General features: G+C 41.7%; 1 protein-coding gene across 1 annotated transcript in view; it reads right to left on the reverse strand.

The window, feature by feature from the left end:
- Positions 1-19,871, reverse strand: part of CAPN9 (calpain 9) — a 626,364-nt gene that overhangs the window by 277,319 nt on the left and 329,174 nt on the right. Inside the window, exon 8 of the mRNA XM_044076034.1 lies at positions 12,367-12,444. Coding sequence (XP_043931969.1) covers positions 12,367-12,444 — 78 coding nt within the window. The remainder of the gene's footprint in view (positions 1-12,366; positions 12,445-19,871) is intronic.

The raw sequence follows: 19,871 nt of genomic DNA on the forward strand, positions 1-19,871 counted from the left end.
TGTGTGCTGTCTGACTCCACTTCTCTACCCTGCAAAGATTCTTCTCCAGGAACCAGCATGGGGGAAAGAAAATGTGGTTCAGAAAGTCCCAGGGTCCTTTCCAGGATGCTCAGGGAGATTTTATCCCTCAAGGGCAGGGGGGGTAATTCAAGTGGTAGACACCACCCTCATGGCAGAGGAGGTCCACTGAATCAGGGGTCTCGAGATTCTCCTCCAGAGAAATCCTTGAAGTATCCCTAAAACATTGCCTGACTGTCCATCTCTGGAGGCTGATGGGGGGGGGGGCATTGCACCTTGCATCTAAAAGACTAGTTAGCCATCATGAATGACCGCTGGGTGCAAGGAATTATATCCAGAGGTTAATTCATTCCCTTTTTAAACCTCCCCAAACCAGAAACACACCTCCCTCTTGTTCCACCCAGTCAGAGGGAGGTGACAGCTCTGGAAATTGCAAAGTTGCTTCAAAAAAGAGTCATCCAGGAGGTCCCCTCAGACCAATGCGGATCACGAATTTACACCTGATTCTTTTTAGTTTCAAGAAAGCAGGGGACCTCAGGACCCATACTGGACCTAACTTACATGAACAAATCAGTCAAATACACCAAATTCAGGATGGTCACGGTTCAATCCATCATTCCTCTGCTTCAGAAGAATGACTAGATGTGCTTGACAGACCTGAAGGATACGTACTATCATATCAAAATGAACAGATGCTCCAGAAGGTACCTCCATTTTCCATTTCAGACAGGGAGCCAGTAACTACCAATTCTGTGCGCTTCCATTTGGTCTCACCACAGCCCCCAGGGTGTTCAGCTAATACATGACAGTAATTGCAGCTCACCTGAAACTGCAAGGATTCCACGTGTTTCCTTATCTGGATGATTGGTTCCTAATCACACCAACCAGACATCAACAGATTCAGGCCAGAGATTTTCTCTTACATTTGGCCCCAATCTTAGGGATCATTATAAATCTTCACAAGTCACAATTGCAAACAGTGCAACTGATACATTTTATAGGAGCCCATCTGGACACAACCACAACCCTGTTCTGTCTTCCTCCAGACAGGATTCTTTCACTATGGATTCGTCAAACAAATGTTAGTGGTTCCAGTTCTTCCACAAAATCTTGTTCTCAGGCCTTTGAGCTCCATGGCTGCAACAATAACATTACTACCCACAGCTTGCTTACATATGAGAATTCCTCAGTGGATGTTGTCAGTGCAATGGTCCTTCTGCCCCAACATCTGAATCATCCCATCAGACTGTATTGGGTGTGCAGAAATTCTCTATTGTGGTGGCTCCATGATCCAGAAGTCACACAAGGTTGACCATTCATTCTTCCCTCTCCCATCGCCACTCTGACAATGGATGCCACCCATCTTGGGGGGGGTCATTATCTGGGATGGACAGTTCAAGGCACGTGGTGTCCCCAGGAGATCAACCTGCATATCAGTGTCCTACAGATGAGTATGGTGCTTCTAGCATTGCAAGCACTTCACCTTCTTCTAACTCTAGGGATGATTGCAATTCAAACTGACAACATGTCAGTTGTGTGCTATTTCAAAAAACAAGGTGCAACCAGGTCTTACCCCCTTTGTCGAGAAGCAATGGGAGTATGGCAATGGGATCTTTCTACCAATAACTTTCTAGTTGCAATCCAAATTCTGGGGGAGCACAACATACTGGCGGACGGGCTTAGCAGAATCTTATTGATGCCCCATGAGTGGTCTCTGAATCAGTCAGTGGCAAACAGGATTTTCCTCAAATGGAGTCAGCCTTGCTGAGACCTCTTCACTTCTTCCCTCACCAACAAATACAGCGGGTACTTTGCACTGATCCCTCCACAGGAACAGTCACCAAGAGATGCTTTAGTCCATACTTGGCCTCCTGGTCTGCTTTATGCTGTCCTCCCTGTTCCTCTGATTCCTAAATTTCTTCAGAAACCACGCAGGTTGAAGAGCAAAGTGATCTTCATTGCTCCCTTTTGTCCTTGACAAGTCTGGTTCACCTTCCTGTGGTCTCATCTGATTTGCCCTCCATGGAAGCTGGAACCCCTTCCAGATCTTCTGTCTCACCCCTCAGGGCAACTCCATCCGTATCTTCACAACCTGAAATTAACCGCATGATTTCTTCGATACTGATGATGGCTAGACAATCCAGGCTTTCTTCACCAATTCACAGGATTCTGATTTCCTCCCACAAATCCTCTACCAGGAAGGTTTATAAGTGGAAAAAGTTTTCCATTTGGATCCAGCAGCATCATACTGACCCACTCATGGCACCCATTTCTGCAGTCTTGAACTTCCTAGCTGGCCTTTTTTATTCGGGGGGCCAGTTTTTCTGCTGTCATGGTTCAGTTGGCAACCATTTCTAATTTCCATATTGGATAAAATGGTGCATCCCTATCTTCTTTTGACTTTGCAAAGCTTTTCTCAGAGGCATGTTTCTTCTTCATCACCCTATCAAAGATCCCACCCCACCATAGGATCTCATGTTGGTTCTTCAAGCCCTAACTTTGAACCCACTGCAAAGGTAGACTTCAAATGTTTGTTTTGGAAAAAAGCTCTCTTAGTAGCCATTGCTTCTGCCAAAAGGGTGTTGGAGCTTCAAGCTTTATCTTTCAAGTTTCCCTATCTTATTTTTCATAAAGACAGAGTTAACTTACATGCTAATTCCTCCTTTTTACTGAAGGTTGCTTCAGTTAATACCATTAAACAGTCCATTAACCTTCCTGTCTTCTTTCCAAATTTTCAAAACAGGGGAGAATATATGTTGCACCTTTTAGACATTCATAGACAGTTGCATTTTTACTTAGGTAGAATGAAAAGTTTCAGAAAATCTGACCAACTGTTTGTGGCTTTTTCAGACTCTAAAAAAGGGAAAGCCATTGTCAAATCTACCATTGCTCGATGGTTGCGAAATTGTATTTTCCATGTTTATTCCCTGAACAATGTTCCTTTACCTAAGCAAGTCAGAACTCATTCCACGAGATCCATAGCAACGTCTCAGGCCTTTTGGTCTAGGGTTTCTTTGGAAGACAATTGTGCGGCTGCTTCATGGGCAGGTTCTCACACTTTTATTTTGTGTTACAAACTTGATATCATCTCCAGGAACAGGGCTGCTTTTGGCTCTGCAGAACTCCAGAATATCCTTCCGTGAGGCCCCCCAGATCTATGTAGCTGGGGGCTGAGCAGACAACATCAGATAAAGAAGTTATGAACTCACCATAATATTCCATCTGTGTTGTCTGCTTCAGTCTTCATCAACCTTTCCTCCCTCCTTCCACCTCCTGGTATCTGAAGGACCTGATGGCTAAGACTTGGACCCTTTGTTCCTGCTTTGAGCTCCTGAGAATTTCTTTAACTTTATTATTATTAAATATATATATATATATATATATATATATATATATATATATATATACACACACACACACACACACACACACACACACACACACACACACACACACACACACACACACACACACACACACACACACACACACACACACACACACACACACACACACACACACACACACACAGACACACACATATATTTTCTTTCTATGCTGGGAAAATTAACAGCAAACTCAATCTGAGGTATCTGGGGGAATGAGGTAGTAAAGGTAGGATGGGAGGAGCTTGCTAATGGCCGAGTCGATTACAAGGTCAGAACCAACTCAAGACCCACAGGTTTGATGAAGACTGAAGCAGACAACACATATGGAACATTATGGTGAATACATAACTTCTTTTTACAGAATACAGTGTCCATAATTACTACACCACCTCCCTTATCTGTGTTTTTAACAATTATAAAAGTGCATTTTTTAACTATACCAACTGAATCAGAAGTCTAAAAAACAGCACTTTTATAATTTAACATATATGCAGGAACAAGCCCTGCAAGCTTTTATGAACAATACCTATCCTGGTCTTCACAAAAGGACAATAATAACTTTTTTCTTGCTACATTAGAAGTAGACTCACTTTTCACCATTATCCCTAATCACAAAAATGATACTGAGAGAAACAGAGCCTCACATTCTGTTACAGGAGTAAGCCCTTCACAGCTAATGCTTAAAAGATAAATAAGGACTGACATGACAATGTTAGAAGCCAAAATTAAGCCTAAAGTTATTCTATACAATAATGTCAAGCAAAATTACAAAAAAAGCCAAAGTGTCATACAAGATGTTTGATGACCAATGTCATTCTTCACGCCCACCTATCCTTCAACCAGGCCAACTTACCCACCTAAAATTAGAGGGAAGCAACAAGTGGGAACCAATGGCTGTTGCTGTCCATAAACCTACTGAACCATAATCCTATATGGTGCAAACAGAATATTTTATAGGTATATAGGTTCGTACTAGGCTATCTGCCCTAGGGCATTTATAAGCCTAGCCAGAGTGTGTTTGGCTTTCGCCACCCATTTTAAATTAATTTTGCTATGCCCTTTTTCGAAGTTAGTATACTGTGCCTCTGTCTAACAGTGACACAGAAGTGATACCCGGGGTAAACCTATGATCTCCCATCCACTCATCAAGATTCCTCTTGAAGAGAGTCAATGAGGGACTCTGCCTAACCTGGACTGGGATTTTATTCCAGAGTGAAGGGAGCCTCTGGGTTATGAATCTGTCCCTCCAGCATGTTGTATTTATTTCAGTGCTGAGGTTCAAGTCTGTCGAGTGCGTGGCTCGATGGGATTTGGATTTTCTGAGGTGCAGCATGTCCATTAATTCCGGGTTGGACATGGCTGTATACGTCAGGCACAGATGGCCTCTGAGCAGGCGGTATGCCACTGAGTAGAGCTGGAGTTTCTTTAACCGGGCAGCATATGACATCTGTTTGAGCCATTTGATTCTCTTGGTGAGGTACCTTTGGGGTCTTTCCAGTTGCTGCAGGTGTCTGGTAAGGTACATCCCAAAAGGGGCATTGTACTCAATTATGGGCCTGATGAGGGATGAGTAAAGAGGCACAATGACCTCCCCTGATCTAGATGTGAATCCCTTCATGATTAGGTGGGCTATATAAAATGTTTTTCTAACCACTTTGGCCACATGGTTGTCAAATGAGATTGCTATCAACTTGGGTCCCCAGGTCCCTAATTACTTCTTCTGTACTTAATGGATTACCACCTATGTGGTAATTTGTGGGCACTTTGTTTTTGCCAAAGGGGATGACTATACACTTTTTGGCGTTTAGCTTGAGGCCATGGCTCTGGCACCAGTTGTCTGTTTCTATGAGGCCCTTTTGGAGGATGCTTGTGTCGGCTGGAGAGTCGATTATGGCACCCAGTTTGCAGTCATCTGCGAATTTGGTCAGCCACAGTCCTTCCGTGTTGGCCTGTACCTCCGAGAAATATATACCGAACAAGAGAGGTCCCAGGACTGAGCCTTGTGGGATGCCACTTGTAACTGGTTTGGAGTCTGACATGGCTCCAGCAATTCTAACCATGTGGGTTCTGTCCTTGACCCAGTTTGTAACCCATCTAGTGACATAGGTGTTTATATTTATGCTGGTGAGCTTATCTATAATGCCCGAGTGTTATTGTATTGAAGGCTTTTGCGAGGTCCAGGTAGGCTGTGTGGACCACCTTCCCCTCGTCAATGGCCTTGGTGACTGTTTCAAAGAAATCAACCAGGTTTAAGAGGCAGGATCTGCCCTTAACAAAGCCGAACTGGGTAGGATCCAGTGTCTGTAGGTCCCCAATATCTTTATTTATGAGGTCCATGATGATCCTTTCCATAGCTTTGCAGACCAAGCTAGTCAGGCTTATGGGGCAATAGTTTCCAGGATCCGTTGAGCAACCACCTTTGTGGAGAGGGACCACTGTTGCTGTATGCCACTCTTTGGGTACATATCCTGTAGTAAGGCTGAGATTGAACAGTAGTTTTATGTTTGGGTTTAGCTCTTCTTGGAGTTCATGTAGGACGCAGCCCGGGACACCGTCTGGTCCCATTGATGCAGTGTTTTTTGCTTTGGAGAGGGCGGCTCTTACCTGAGCATCTGAGATGTCAGGGGGGCAGCACTCTGCTGGGATAGATATTTTTGCCCTTTTGGTGGGGAGGGGGGGGGGGGATTTGCGCTGAACCTGTCAGCTAGCATGTTGGCAATGTCTGTGGGTTTGGTGTACTTTTTGTCATTTTGGACTAATTCTGAGCATATCTGGGAATTCCCACCCAGGTTACTAACATAACTAAAGAAAGCCTTGTGATTATTCTTAGTGTCCTGTGCAATTTTTCTATCGAAGCTGGCCTTAGATGATTTTATGAGTGCCCGTAGTTTTTTGCTAATACTGATCAGAGATGCCTTCCCTTTTTGAGATTTTGCTCTATCATGTAATAGCTTCCTCCTTCTATTGTATAGTTTGTTTATGGCTGGGGTCCAACAGACAGGACGTCTGCATTTGGAGGATTGGGTCTTTGTTTTATTTGGGATAGCATGATCCATGCATTCCTGAAGGTGTTCATAGAATGTGTTTATAAAGGATTCTGCGGTCTGGGCCGTATTTTCCACAGGCCCGGGGGCTTTGAAGGATTTCACCTTGGTTTTGAGGAGTGTGAAATTTGCTTTAGAGAAGTTTTTCACTGTGGTTTTCTGGGCAGAGTGTGGGGTCGGGATGTGAATATCCAGTGAGATTAGTTTATGGTCTGATCTTACCAGTGAGGGATACACTTCTGGTCTGGAGCATAAAGTCCCCATGTTGGTGATGATCAGGTCCAGTATGTTTTTCCCTCTTGTGGGAGTGGTAACAAGTTGTTCCATAGCATTTAAGTTTATAAATTCTAGGAACCTTTGGGCTAGGGTGTTGGAGGTAGAGTAATGCTCCCAGTCTATGTTTGGGTAGTTGAAGTCGCCCAATATAATGGTCTTTGGAGAGACCTTCATATTTTCCAGTGTTCTCAGGAAGGCCGAGTGGGGTTCCTGGGTTTGGGAGGGTGGTCTGTAGCAGGCTATATACTGGAAGGCAGTTTTACCCACTGTTAGTTGCACATGGATAGTCTCTGATGCTTCGTGCTGTGCCACCAACCTGGAGGTGTGGATATCTTTGACGAATATTGATACTCCCCCTCCTTTTGTGGTTCAGTCCAAGTTTTGGGACCAAAAAGCATGGTATGAGGTATAACCTTGTAGTGCTGGGGTGCTTTCGAGAGCCTTGAACCAGGTTTCTGTTACTGCACAGATATCGATGTTCTCCATGCTAATCAGAGTTTTGAGTGCATGCATCTTGAGGTTTAAACTTCTGGCGTTGAGTAGCATTACTCTTAGTTTCTTATCCCTTGTGATACCTATGGAGGTGGGTTTGTCTTTTGAGCCTTGCCTAGAAAAGGCACTATGGGGGTAGCAAGAGCCTTTGCCAATATCTGAAAGCCCAGGGGTGACAGGTGCAAGCCATCCCTAGCGAAGCATCGTGGCTTGTCGAGCATGTCATCCCAGGCTGACAGGCATTGGATCCCCTTTGAATGACACCAATACTTAAGCCAATTGTTGAAATTGATCATCTTGTCTTCATACTGTGGTATCATTCTTGGTGAGGGTAAGATGCTCCTCAAGGTCAGGGTCATACCAGCCTGGGCTACATGCTCAGAGAGCTCCTCTATGTCTCTTTTCATGTAGTCCAGGGAGGTACGTCTCAGGTCATTCACACCAGCATGGAGAATGACTGAGTCATATTTGTACTTGCCTTGGAGTGACCTGAGTGCTTGTGTTACGTGGCGGATCCTAGTGCCCGGCAGGCAGCACACCGTGACCTTCTCCTTGTTCAGCCTGGTGAGCGGGACGTCAGTGTGCCTGATGATAGAGTCACCTATTACAAGTGTATCAGGTGTGTTGTTTAGCCTTAAGGGCTGTGACTGTTCGGCACACTGGCTTTGTGAGCTATGTGTTGCACGTGTTTTGTTCTGGGGTAGCGGTTGCTTGGGTGTCTGCTTTGGAGGTCTCTGCTGCTTAGGCAGATTTTTATTTAGAGCCTCAGAGTATGTTTTTGTGTGTTTATGTGTTTGGTTTGCTGTCGTGGTAGGTCTATGTGAGACTGGAATTGTAGTGAGTGTAGTTTCCTTCTCCTCCTGACTGGTTACGCCAGTACTGAGTTGAGAGAGTTTAGCCTCCAGTTTGGCTATATGGTTGCATCTCTCACATGTGTTGGAATTTGTTGGGAGGAGGAGAGGGTTGTCTGTGTACATGAGGCAGTTGTAACATTGCCTCAAGATTCCCAGATTCACCAGCTGGACCGGAGAGGAGATTGACAACTGACCTTTGGACATGATAGAATAGTATTGGGAATTCCTTTATAATTGAAAAAAAGGGCCAATGGGGAACAAGGTACTCAAGGGGAGTATGTGAGGGTGTAGTGCTTTTAATTTTTTTAGTGCTGACTTATATAATTGCTTTAGTGAGCAAGTGCCAGTTAACTTAAATGCAATGTGTTACAGGTAACTTAAATGCAAAAATGACAAACAGTAACTTTCTTTCAAGTGAAACAAGGAAATAAGTACAGTAAGCAATGCAGATATCACTAGGGATCCACATAAGCACTGAAAAGCCGTGTTTTAGGTGGAATTAGCTTTTCAGGGAAATAACAAGCAAACAACAAGCATACAAACAATGCTAGATTCAGCAGGTCTGGATCTAGTCTATGCTACAGCAAACAAGGTGTACCAATTTCAGTAAGAAGCAGTTCAGATATGCAGAAACTTAATCCAAAACACTTAGAATGATAGCTACACTTTAATCAAGTTACTTCCAAGCAGTAATAAATACAATTGAATACTTTAAAGAATGCCTGGATTAGTGCTCAAGTTATACAAACAAAGCTAGATTCAGCAGGCCTGGATCTAGTCTATGCTACAGCAAACAAGGTGTACCAATTTCAGTAAGAAGCAGTTCAAATATGCAGGCACTATAAGCCTTTAACCAGAAATTCCCAGCTCAGAAGGGCAGAGTCCAGCTTCTCTTCCCACAAGAGTGCAGACCACGAACCCTCTTAATGTAAAATTACTGGCCTGAAGCCCAAGTGCTTAAACCAGAATTAATACACTTTTAGAATAACAGACACTGAGTCCTCAATCAGCAGTTCCCAACTTAGAAGGATGTAAGCTACCTGTTCTGCCACTACAGTGCAGACCACAAACCTTCCTAATGTAAAACAACTGGTCTGAAGCCCAAGTGCTTAAACTAAAAGGCTTAGAATGAGTTACACCAAGCAGTAATAAATACAACTGAGTACTTTTAAGATGACGCAAAAGCAAAATAAAGTAGGAAGAAAGTAGGAATAAAATTTTTTTTTTTTAGTTAGTATGATGAAACATGACATACCCCATTAGTTCCTCATGAGTGTTAACCCGAAAGTAGTGTTCCAGAGAACCATTTGAACAAGTCTGAGCTGAGCATAACCTGATCGATATCCAGTAAAACGTTTCTTGGACTGACAAAAGAGCTACCTCAGCTCAATATTTGAGATGAGGAGATAGTTCAAGTTCAACTATTCTCAGAAACGGAGTGCGTGATGTCCAAGCAATGCACCAGTATGTTTGTTCCTGATACTCCTAACTCTGCTTTATTTAGTGAATGTAAAAGTACTAATCTTTCTTATAACTATCTGTCTGAAAGTTTTCCTGACACAGGTTCAAATACCATTTCCAGTTCCATTTCTGGTATATTTGAATGACCAGAAGTGGTCCAAAATCTGGGTACTAAATTGTTTTTGAAGTTGTGCTAGAGTAATAAAGAGAGGTCTTACAGATCATACTGTTCTTGTTAGTAATGCATTTCTGAGAAGACTGAAAATCATCTTTTGGTTTATATTTATTGAGTAAGTATTTGCAGGATCAGACCAGAATGTTGAATGCATAGTGCATTATTTATGCAGCACCTTGTTTCATAATTTGAAAAATAGATTTTTCCATTTAAGGGGGGGGGGGGGGGCGTGATGTTAAATAAAATAAGGCTGCTACAGTATTTGTGCACATTGTGAATATGTATCATAGCCATAGCGACTTTAAGATTATTATAGGATATTTCCATTTTAACAATGTACATACCCTCTTAATGCATACCATTTCTAAACATACGGCCATTGTGCTTGAGATTACTAAAGTGTTATCATCATTTCTGTTGAGCTGTCATGTTGTACAGAAAAAAAGTTACCTGTACGACTAAAATGATGGTGAATCCTGACATTTCTAAAACTAGCAACAGATATTATTGGGTAATCATAACTGCACATTCTGACAACTGTCTTCTTAAGTGACTTGCTTACAGTCATATAGTATGCAAATGGACACTGAGGTAATAAAACCGTGGACTGTAAGAAGTAGCTTGCTGTCATCTTATAATCTTAACCTTTTGTACTAACTCCGGGACACCAATATGTTCTAGAGGTGCTAATGTGAAAGGCTCTGACTGCCTTCACCCCATGACTTTTTTTCAGTCATGTCAGTGTCTGATATCTTAGGCATGATTCATTTAGACGTAATGTCTGTATCCACAGGCAGGATGCACAAGGCAGTCTTTTGCAGGGCAGCGATGAAATATGTCTGGATAGACTTACCCTACAGATGTTTCCAGGGAGTCTAAACCTCACTGATCATTCTGTTGGTGCGTGTAATTCATATAAAACATATTTGCATGTGTCTTGCTGGCCAAGTCTACAAAATAAGATGCATACCTGAAGACTAGATTCAAGATGCTTATAAGAAACTACTATGATACTAATCTGTCTGAACAATTGACATGAAATAAATAATGGTACAGTGTTACAATTTTTTCTTATTAATCTCCTGCCATTTGCCTTTTTTTTCTTTTGTACTATGGTTTAAACAAACTGAGCTCCCCAAACATCATCTTGGTGTATCTCAGTATTTGTTGTGTGCTTCTCAACCTTTCTGCACTTGATTGCTGCAATCATACAGCTCACTTCAGTTCTGCTGGACATGACTGGCCTTATGCCTCATCAGAGGGCAGTGTCTAGTGGCTACTCTACTCATAAGGCCAGGCAACAAGTCCTCCATGAAATTAGAGACCAGAGACAGAAACCGTCAACCAGCAGCAGTTGGTCAGCTACAGTACAAGAGGAAGTGAGGTGAAGGCAGCTGTGCAGGGCATGTGCTCCCATATGCTCTGCACTGGATGTCTGTCATTCCCTTCTCTGGAAATGTAGCTCTATTTGTGAGGCTTCTGGTCTCCACAAGAGGCAGCACAAACAGTGTGGAGTCCCAAACCCTCCACTGGCACAGGAGAGCAGGCATCTGGTTGCATCATCCTATCTCACTCAGATGACTCTTCCAGCTTCTCAGATCCACTGCTTACCAGATTCACCTGCAGCACAGATGGGCACCCTGTGTCTGTGCCAAGTGTCTGTCACATTTACCTACTTCAGTTTTATTGTGACCTAGTGGTAGTCCAAATATCAACTATGCCATACATTTTTCAAAGATAAGATCTCGGTGAGTGGTTAAGCTTTTGCCTCCCTGGGTGACCTCATGATGACCCATGTTCACTTCAAAATACAGGCCATAACATCATGAGCAATAAAACATTTCTTCTTTCAGCTTTTCCCAGTTAGGGGTTGCCACAGTGGATCACCTGTCCGCTAATGATTGGCAGTGGAGTTTTATGGTGTCAAGTTGCCAGCCCGGCACCCAGCCTTCCATGGAAGGCACATGCACGCATGCCTAGGGCCAATTTAGAGTGTCCAATCCACCTACAACATGTCTTTGTGATGAAAGCAGAACACCCGGAGGAAACCCATGCAACCACAGGGAGGACATACAGACTCCGCACAGAAGGCACCCCAGCCGAGGATTGAACTGTAGAACCTCTTGCTGTGTGGTGACAATGTTAACCACTGCACCACCATATCCACCCTATGAGCAGTAAAACATTTAAATACCCCTAAAGCTTGCAAGATCTCTCCATACAGTTTAGTGAGACTAGCAAACGTGACTTCTACAGTTCATTTCTGTTTATCTGGTTTCAAAGCAATGATTTTATATAACTAGTTCTCCCAATGTTCTTATAATATTTTTGCAGGTCACCCTGCCAGGGTCACTAATACTGCAGTAGAAAAAAGACAATCAGCTTAATCAGAAACCCTGCTTAATGTTTAATCTTTAAAATTGTTCTCTAAGATGTGTTAGAAGTTTTCATTTTAGGGTGAGCATGATAGGACTAACCACTACAAATCTGGCCTCCAAGTTTTTACCTTCCCAAAGTTTGGGCTAAAGACAGGTACTGTGATTCCTATTAGGTGCAAATCAGCTCAGAAGTGAACAGGATCTGTATTACTCAAATCGACTGAAAAATATATTCCTTCAGGAAATGCATGATTTAATTCAAGAGCAGTCAAAACTTACCAAAATTCACCATCATCTAATGATCTCTGGGACAGACGTTTGGCTACAGAAGGATCAATTCTTTGCCACTCAGGAGCACTAAAGAAAAATTAATGAAATGGAGTTAACTGGTATGTTTACTCATTTGAGATATGGCAAAGATCATAGACTAAACAGTTTTGTAATTAAGAAATGTATACCATGCTTAAATTGTCATTTTAACAATAAAAATATTCTGAATATTAGGTAAAAGCCTGAGAGAATAGCAACTAATTCACATAATCTGCATGTTAACTTTCTCACTTAACTTTTCAAGGCCACAACATGTTTCACCATAAATTCAAATGACTTTTACAATTATTTTGACTGACCAGTTTTCTTTTCCCCATTTTCCTTGCTGTTTCTATTTATTTGACGTGTTAACCAGTTGCATTATGGGGATACTAATAATTTCAGGAGTCACATAAACCCAGAAATTTCTCTGTCACTACAGCAGAATATTTTAGGTATATATGAGATATAGCATCAGTACCACTGACTGCAGCACTATGTATATTTACAAATTATAAGAACCATGGTAACCATGGTAAACTACATTGCAATTAACAGGAAAAGGCAAAAATGGCTGCTTTACAAAGATTGAGCCAAGAGTTTTATAGATATTTTCTGCTGTTTTATAGATTTTGCCTGGCTTCCAACATAAAAATAATCAGAACCACAGCTGGGTCATCTAACACCCTGTGCTGTTCCCCCAGTTGGTGACCCCTCGACTAAAAGATGAGAAAAAAGTATACCATAGTTAGAGACTAAAGAAGAATCATTTCTGCTGTAAAACTATAACAAGCTGCTTGCTACACTTAAATCAGCACATCCTGAGCACTTTGGCCACATCAATAAATGCAGTATTGGTATTTATTTATGAAGCTGGCACTACATTCCCACATCACTGTGCCTGCCAACTGTGCCCTCCTAACATCTTGAACCCCTCACCCTGCCTTAGTTACAGCTCTGATTTAAACAGGCCTGAAATCATAGCAAAATATCTTATTTTCTGGCTGCCACCACTGCTGGCCCTGACCAAAAAACATACGTCTTTCATTTCTTATGCAAACAAGTACCTATAAGCCAGTCCAGAGCATTAACTTGTCCTTCATAAATGCAACACAGTCCATCCCTTCTTTTTTCTCCAGGACTCCCATCACAACCATATCCTTTCTCTACCCAGTTCTCATATTCACTTCACTTTACATACAACTGAGCATTGCTAACTTCACTTTCAAACTGAAACATTGTTCCTTCACTTCCTTATGCTCATGGCACATTTCCTTATGATGTCTGTATGGTCAAATATCATCTCATGAACTGCAGTACTTCTTTTGAAAGTTTTATCCATAAACTCCTTCAATTTTCAGTTGACCTCTTGGATTTTGGTCAGGATTGCCTCTAACAATACTGCTTCACTGGAATCAGATATAGCTCAACTTTCTTAGAGGAAAACTGTACCCTTTTCTATATTAGCCATGCTGCCTGATAATGCATCCAGAGTTTCAGTATTCCTAGGTCCCTTTGCTTGCATTTATTTACTTTCTTATACACTTTTGTCATGTATGCCAAATGAAATTCCACTTAAACTGTTTTCATTGACTTCTGCAGACAAAAGCTTTTTCTTATAGAGAATTTATTAAAACTATTCACAGTAGTTATCACAGAAAATGCCACACTCCCTGAAGCATGGCAAGAATTCATTGGTTCATAGATCCATAAGTTTATATGTGTTTACTGGGCTGATGACCACAAGGGACTTTTTAAACCTAGTCATGCATCTCAAATCTCTGACCAGTTCTGATACTCTTGATAAGTGTAAGAAGGGGCTTGGGTGACGAAACATTTAAAAGCAGGGGGCTGAGAGATGAACCACTTACAGGTTGCCTGTGTCTATCAGAGACATATGTGCCAAACCAGGGATGAATTTCCTGTTCCCCATCCAATTGCCCAAGTTGCACTTGAATTGGGTTAGGGAGGATCTCTGCTTCACATAGATGGTGAGCTTGTTCCAGAGACGGGATAGTTTCTGGGCTACATACCTGTCTGTCAAGCAGGTCCTATTTATATCACATGCAAAGTTTAAGTCTTTAGAGCAGGTAAGTTTGGTGCTGTTTGTTTTGTGGATTTGCAGGAGGTCCATCAGAGTGGGATCTGTCAATGCCCTGTATGCCAGGCACAGATATCCACTCAAAAGCCTGTAGGAGACAAAATACAGGGATAGGGCCTTGGGGCACTCTGCATAGGACATTTTACTTACTCCCTATATTCTTTTAGTGAGGAACCACTGTGGCCATTCCAGTTGTTGGATCTCCCTGGTTAGGTACATACCAAAAGGGGCATTGGACTCAATGATAGGTCTGATGATTGCCAAATACAGTGGAACAATGACTTCCTTGGACTTAGATGTCATATCTTTGTTTACAAGCTGCACAACATAGAATGATTTCCTTACTACCGTAGACTTGTGCTGGTCAAAGGCTAGATTACTGTCTATATGTGTCCCCAAGTCCCCGACTACTGGGTGAACTGTAAGGGGTTTGTTGTCAATATGATAGTTACCAGGGGTGGATGACTTCCTGAAGGATACTATTATGCATTTCTTGGCATTTAGTTTTAGTCCATGGCTCTGACACCAGTTATCTGTCTGTGTCAGCCCTTCCTGGAGAACATTTGTGTCTGTGGGGGATTCTGTGATGCTTCTAATTTGCAATCATCTGCAAATTTAGTCAGCCAGAAACAATTGGCATTGGCCTTGACTTCAGAGAAGTAAATGCCAAAAAGGAGTGGTCCAATGACTGATCCCTGAGGGACTCCACTAGTGACTAGCCTATTTGTAGAGGTGGACTCCCCAGTCCTAACTTCCTGGGTCTTGTCTGTGAGCCAGTTGGCTATACACTGGGTGACATACAGGTTTTTACCTAACTTCTTCAGTTTGTCAGCAATGCCTGAGTGGGAGATTGTGTCAAATGCCTTGACCAGGTCAAGGTAGGCAGTGTGAACAATTTTGCCCTCATCCATTACTTTGGTGACCTCCTCAAAGAAGTCCACCAGGTTGAGTAGGCATGACCTGCCCTTGGCAAAACCAAATTGGGTTGGATCCAGTGTCTGGAGGTTTACTATATCACTTATTGATCATTTCCATGATAATTCATTCCATGGTTTTACATATAACTCTAGTGAAACTTATGGGTCTGTAGTTTCCAGGGTCTGTAGATGGCCCACCTTTGTGCAGAGAAATGGCTCCATTCATGAGGCACAAAACCTGTTTGGAGCCTACAATTAAACAGCAATTCCAGAGGGCCTGATAGGTCATGTTTCATGCTATTTAGAAGACATCCTGGGATATTGTCTGGTCCCGTTGATGCAGTGTTCTTGGCCTTAGACAGAGCACAAAGGACCTGTTCCCTAGTGATAGCAGGGTAGTCATATTTGACGGTATTACCTGAGGGAAGGTTGAGGGGAAGAGAAGAGTAAAGTTGGAGCTGAAGTTATTGACCAGTAGGTTTGCTATATCTTATGGCTCAGTATAGGTTGCTCCATTTACAATGAGCTCTGCACACAATTGTGTAATGTCTTTGAGGATGTGGACATAGCTGAAGAATGCCTTGTGGTTGTCCTTGGCCTGGGAGACCAAATTTACCTCAAATTTGGCTTTGGTAGACTTTATTTGTCCTCTGAGTTTCTTGTTTGGTTTGATGAGAGGGTTTTTATCCTGCTGGATGCTGCAGCTCTTAATTTTTGCCATCATTTTCTTCCTTCTACAGAAATACATATTCTTATATGTACTTATATATTATATATTATACTATATATATATATATATATATATATATATATATATATATATATATAGATATATATATATATATATATATATATATTATACATATTCTTATACAGCCTGTTGAATTTGTGATTCCACTAGGATAGCTTGTTTCTTGAGTTAGTTCTGTACTTTTTCCTGGTGGGTACAGCTGCCTCTATGCAGCTATTAACATGCTTGTACAGGGTTTTTGTAAACAGTTCTGCATAGGAGGCAGTGTTCTCAGGGTTTATGGGGGTTTGACATTTTGCCAAGTTATCACTTAATAGCAGGAAGTTAGCCTTAGAGAAGGTCCCAAATATTCCAGGTTTAGCTGGGGGTCCAGGTTTTATTTTTACTTCAAAGGAGACTATTTTGTGGTCTGACCTTACCAGGGAAGACATTACAGTAGGGGGTGTGCAGCACTCTCCCATATTAATGATGGCCAGATCCAGTATAGTTGCACCCCTGGTTGATGCATTGACAATTTGGTCCAGGATGTTTTTGTTCACAAAATCCAGGAATCTCTGTGCTTGTATGTTGGGTGCTGTATAGAATTCCCAGTTAATAGTGAGGTGATTAAAGTCACCCATGAATATGGTATTGGGTTGGATGGTGAGTGTTTCCAATAAGGTTAAACACATGATATGGGTTTCCTGGGTCATAGAGGTGGGGTTATAGCTTGCAAGGAAGTGGTATTGGATTTTGCCTATGGTGATTTGAACATGGAGCAGCTCAAGTACATTGTCCTGTTTGACAAACCTTGAGATGTATTTATTTTTTATGTTAATTGAGACACCTCCACCTTTAGTCCCTATCTGTGTAGTAGCTGGTCTAAATGTGTGGAAGGCATTATAACCTTTCACTGTTGGTGTGCTCTCCGTGGCTTTACACCATGTCTCAGAGACCACACAGATGTCAGCATTCTGTAGGGTGATGACAGCTTCTAGGGAGTGACATTTTTTGTTTAGACTCCTAGCATTGAACAGTAATACCTTTAGATTTTCTCGGTTTAGATTTGCTATATTGGAAGTACTTTCAGTTTGGCATTGCCTAAAAAGGCACTATGGGGGAAGATAATGTTTTAGCTAATACTGGAAAGCTTAGAGGGGAGAGGTGCAAACCATCTCTGGCAAAGCAGCATGGTTTGTTGACCATCTCCTTCCATGCTGACAAATATTGCCCCCCTTAGAATGACACCAGAAACTAGGCCAGTTATTAAAGTCAGTTATCCTTTGTTCGTAATGTGGCATCATCCTTGGAGAAGGTAAAATGCTGCTCAGTGCTAGGCGCACACCACCCTGAGACACATATTCCGAGAGTCCCACGATGTCTTTCTTCATGTAGACTAGGGAGGTATGTCTCAGGTCATTTACTCCCACATGGGGACTGAGCCATACTGGTACTTGAGGTCCCATGCCCTGAGTACGTGTGTAATGTGGTGGACTCTAACCTCTGATAAGCAACTGGCCATGACTTTCTCCTTACTCAGCCTGGTGAGAGGGACATCAGTGTGTCTCACGATGGAGTCTCCAATGACCAGAATGTTGGATTGCATGGTGGTGTGACTTATGGGCTTAGTAGTAGAGACTCCATGAAATGTGGCTGCATGTGTTGATGTGGGTGTTGTTTTGAAAAAGTGCATTTGGGGCTGCTTTGGGTATTTGTTGTACTTCATCTAGAAGTGTACTTCATCTAGAAGGTCTTTGAGGTTTAGGAAGGTTACATTTAAGTGCTTCAGCATATGTCAGTTTATATGTCTGCTTTGAATTGTGTGTGATGGGTGCAGCGTGTGTACTACTGGCAACCTCATTGACATTGAGTACTTTTACGTGACAGCTTTATCTCCAGTGGCATTGTGTAAATACATATCTGACATACCTTATCAGTTTGTTTGACGATTAACTGGTTGTCAGTAAACAGGAGGCAATTTCTGCATTGACTCAGGATGCCCATATCCACCAAGCTTGTAACGGAGATAGTGGGAAAGTTCATATCCATGGCAACAGACCCTTTTTTATTCATTAGACAGTTGGGGTGAGAATATATAGCAATTTCAGGAGTATCTGGTTTGCAACTCTGGGGACAGTGCTTATCACTCCAATCTAGTTGTCCTGTGTGCAATTAGGTATTGGCCAAATTTCTGTTGTGCTTTTACAGGAAAAATGTCATTCAAGGTGTTTGTGTCTGTACAGGGCACTGCCAAACACTTGACGGGAAGCTAATACGTAGACCCTGAAAATTTAAGGATGAAGTATTTAGGCAGATATTCTGGAGTTAGAAACAAATCAAGCAGTACTTACTGAAAGCAAAGAATTAGCTTGTCAAGAACAATGAAAAGAGGGGAGTCGCATGAATGGCTACTGCCTGGCTGCTACTAGTGCTGGTCTCACCACAGCTTCACTCTTCTGAGTTTCCTACTTCTTAATAAACTATTATTCCTACTTACGAGGTTTTTATTTGACATTTCTTTTACTGGACACACACACACACACACACACACACACACACACACACACACACACACACACACACACACACACACACACTAATAAAACTGAAGTCTGATGAGAAAGAATAGAGTTCAAATAGCTAGTAACTTAATTTACATGTACACTTGTCTTTAAAAAGCATGTTTTAAACGAGTTGTATTACTAAAAGAAAAGAGGCATAAATATGGCATTCATTTACACTGTAATCTTTACCTCAAGAGGAAGAACATGATCTGCTGATGAAACAAATTAATAAATCTTCCATAAGTACATTTGTTAGCATTCCTTGCAGAAGAGGGTGTACAATTAGCTTAACATGATGAGCGAACTGCCATTATGACTGTGGTACAGTCCAGCAGAGAGTGCTAAATAAAAGAGTAAACAGGACACACAGCCAAACCAATTAGTAAAAACGACAGGAAAATCCTGGCCAAGCTAGAGTTTTCACTGTGTGATTCCTTAAAACCTCTTGTAAAAGAGGATAATGGGATATATGCAAATGACCCTGTTAGGGCACTGTCAAAGTATATTCCTGATAACAGTCAAAGCAAAACAACCCCCTTAAATGAGAATCCTCACAGTGGTTCAACTACAAAGCAAACCCATACAAAGAAATAAAAAAATCAGATACACACATTTGATTCTAATCCAAAAACAGGGCCTAAAAGTGCAGTCAGCTTGAAATTAAGTCATACTTCCTCAGTGCACTAAATGGAACTATTTTGTTCATGCTGTATGTTCAAAATGAAGAGCATTATTGCTCAGAGTACAGCCATGCTGGAGAGAGACTTACCACTAAAGTTCCTGGTCAAATCAGGAAAGGCTTAGGTAGTAAATACGGCCAGCAGCACACAGAGAATCAAAAGACTTTATTAAGTCTTAATCATAGTCCCTTAAGTAAAATGAAATACAAATATCTTCACAAATCTTCACACACAGACTGGATTCGGTCCAAAAGCCTTTATCAATGTGACTCAATACCCAATGGTGTTCTCTTTTATACACTAATAGTCACCCTTACAACCAATCCAAAAACCCTAATAGTTAACTAACCTAACTATTACCAGACCTTTAATATAAAAAATGAACATACCTTTTAACAAAAAATATACAATACATATAATATATGTTGTGCACATCATACTAACACATAATTATAAATGTTTACAAATGTTTATTCAGACCCG

The sequence above is a fragment of the Protopterus annectens genome, chromosome 1.part1, assembly GCF_019279795.1.
Source record: "Protopterus annectens isolate FY-2018-M chromosome 1.part1, PAN1.0, whole genome shotgun sequence".
NCBI classification, from domain to species: Eukaryota; Metazoa; Chordata; order Ceratodontiformes; family Protopteridae; genus Protopterus; species Protopterus annectens.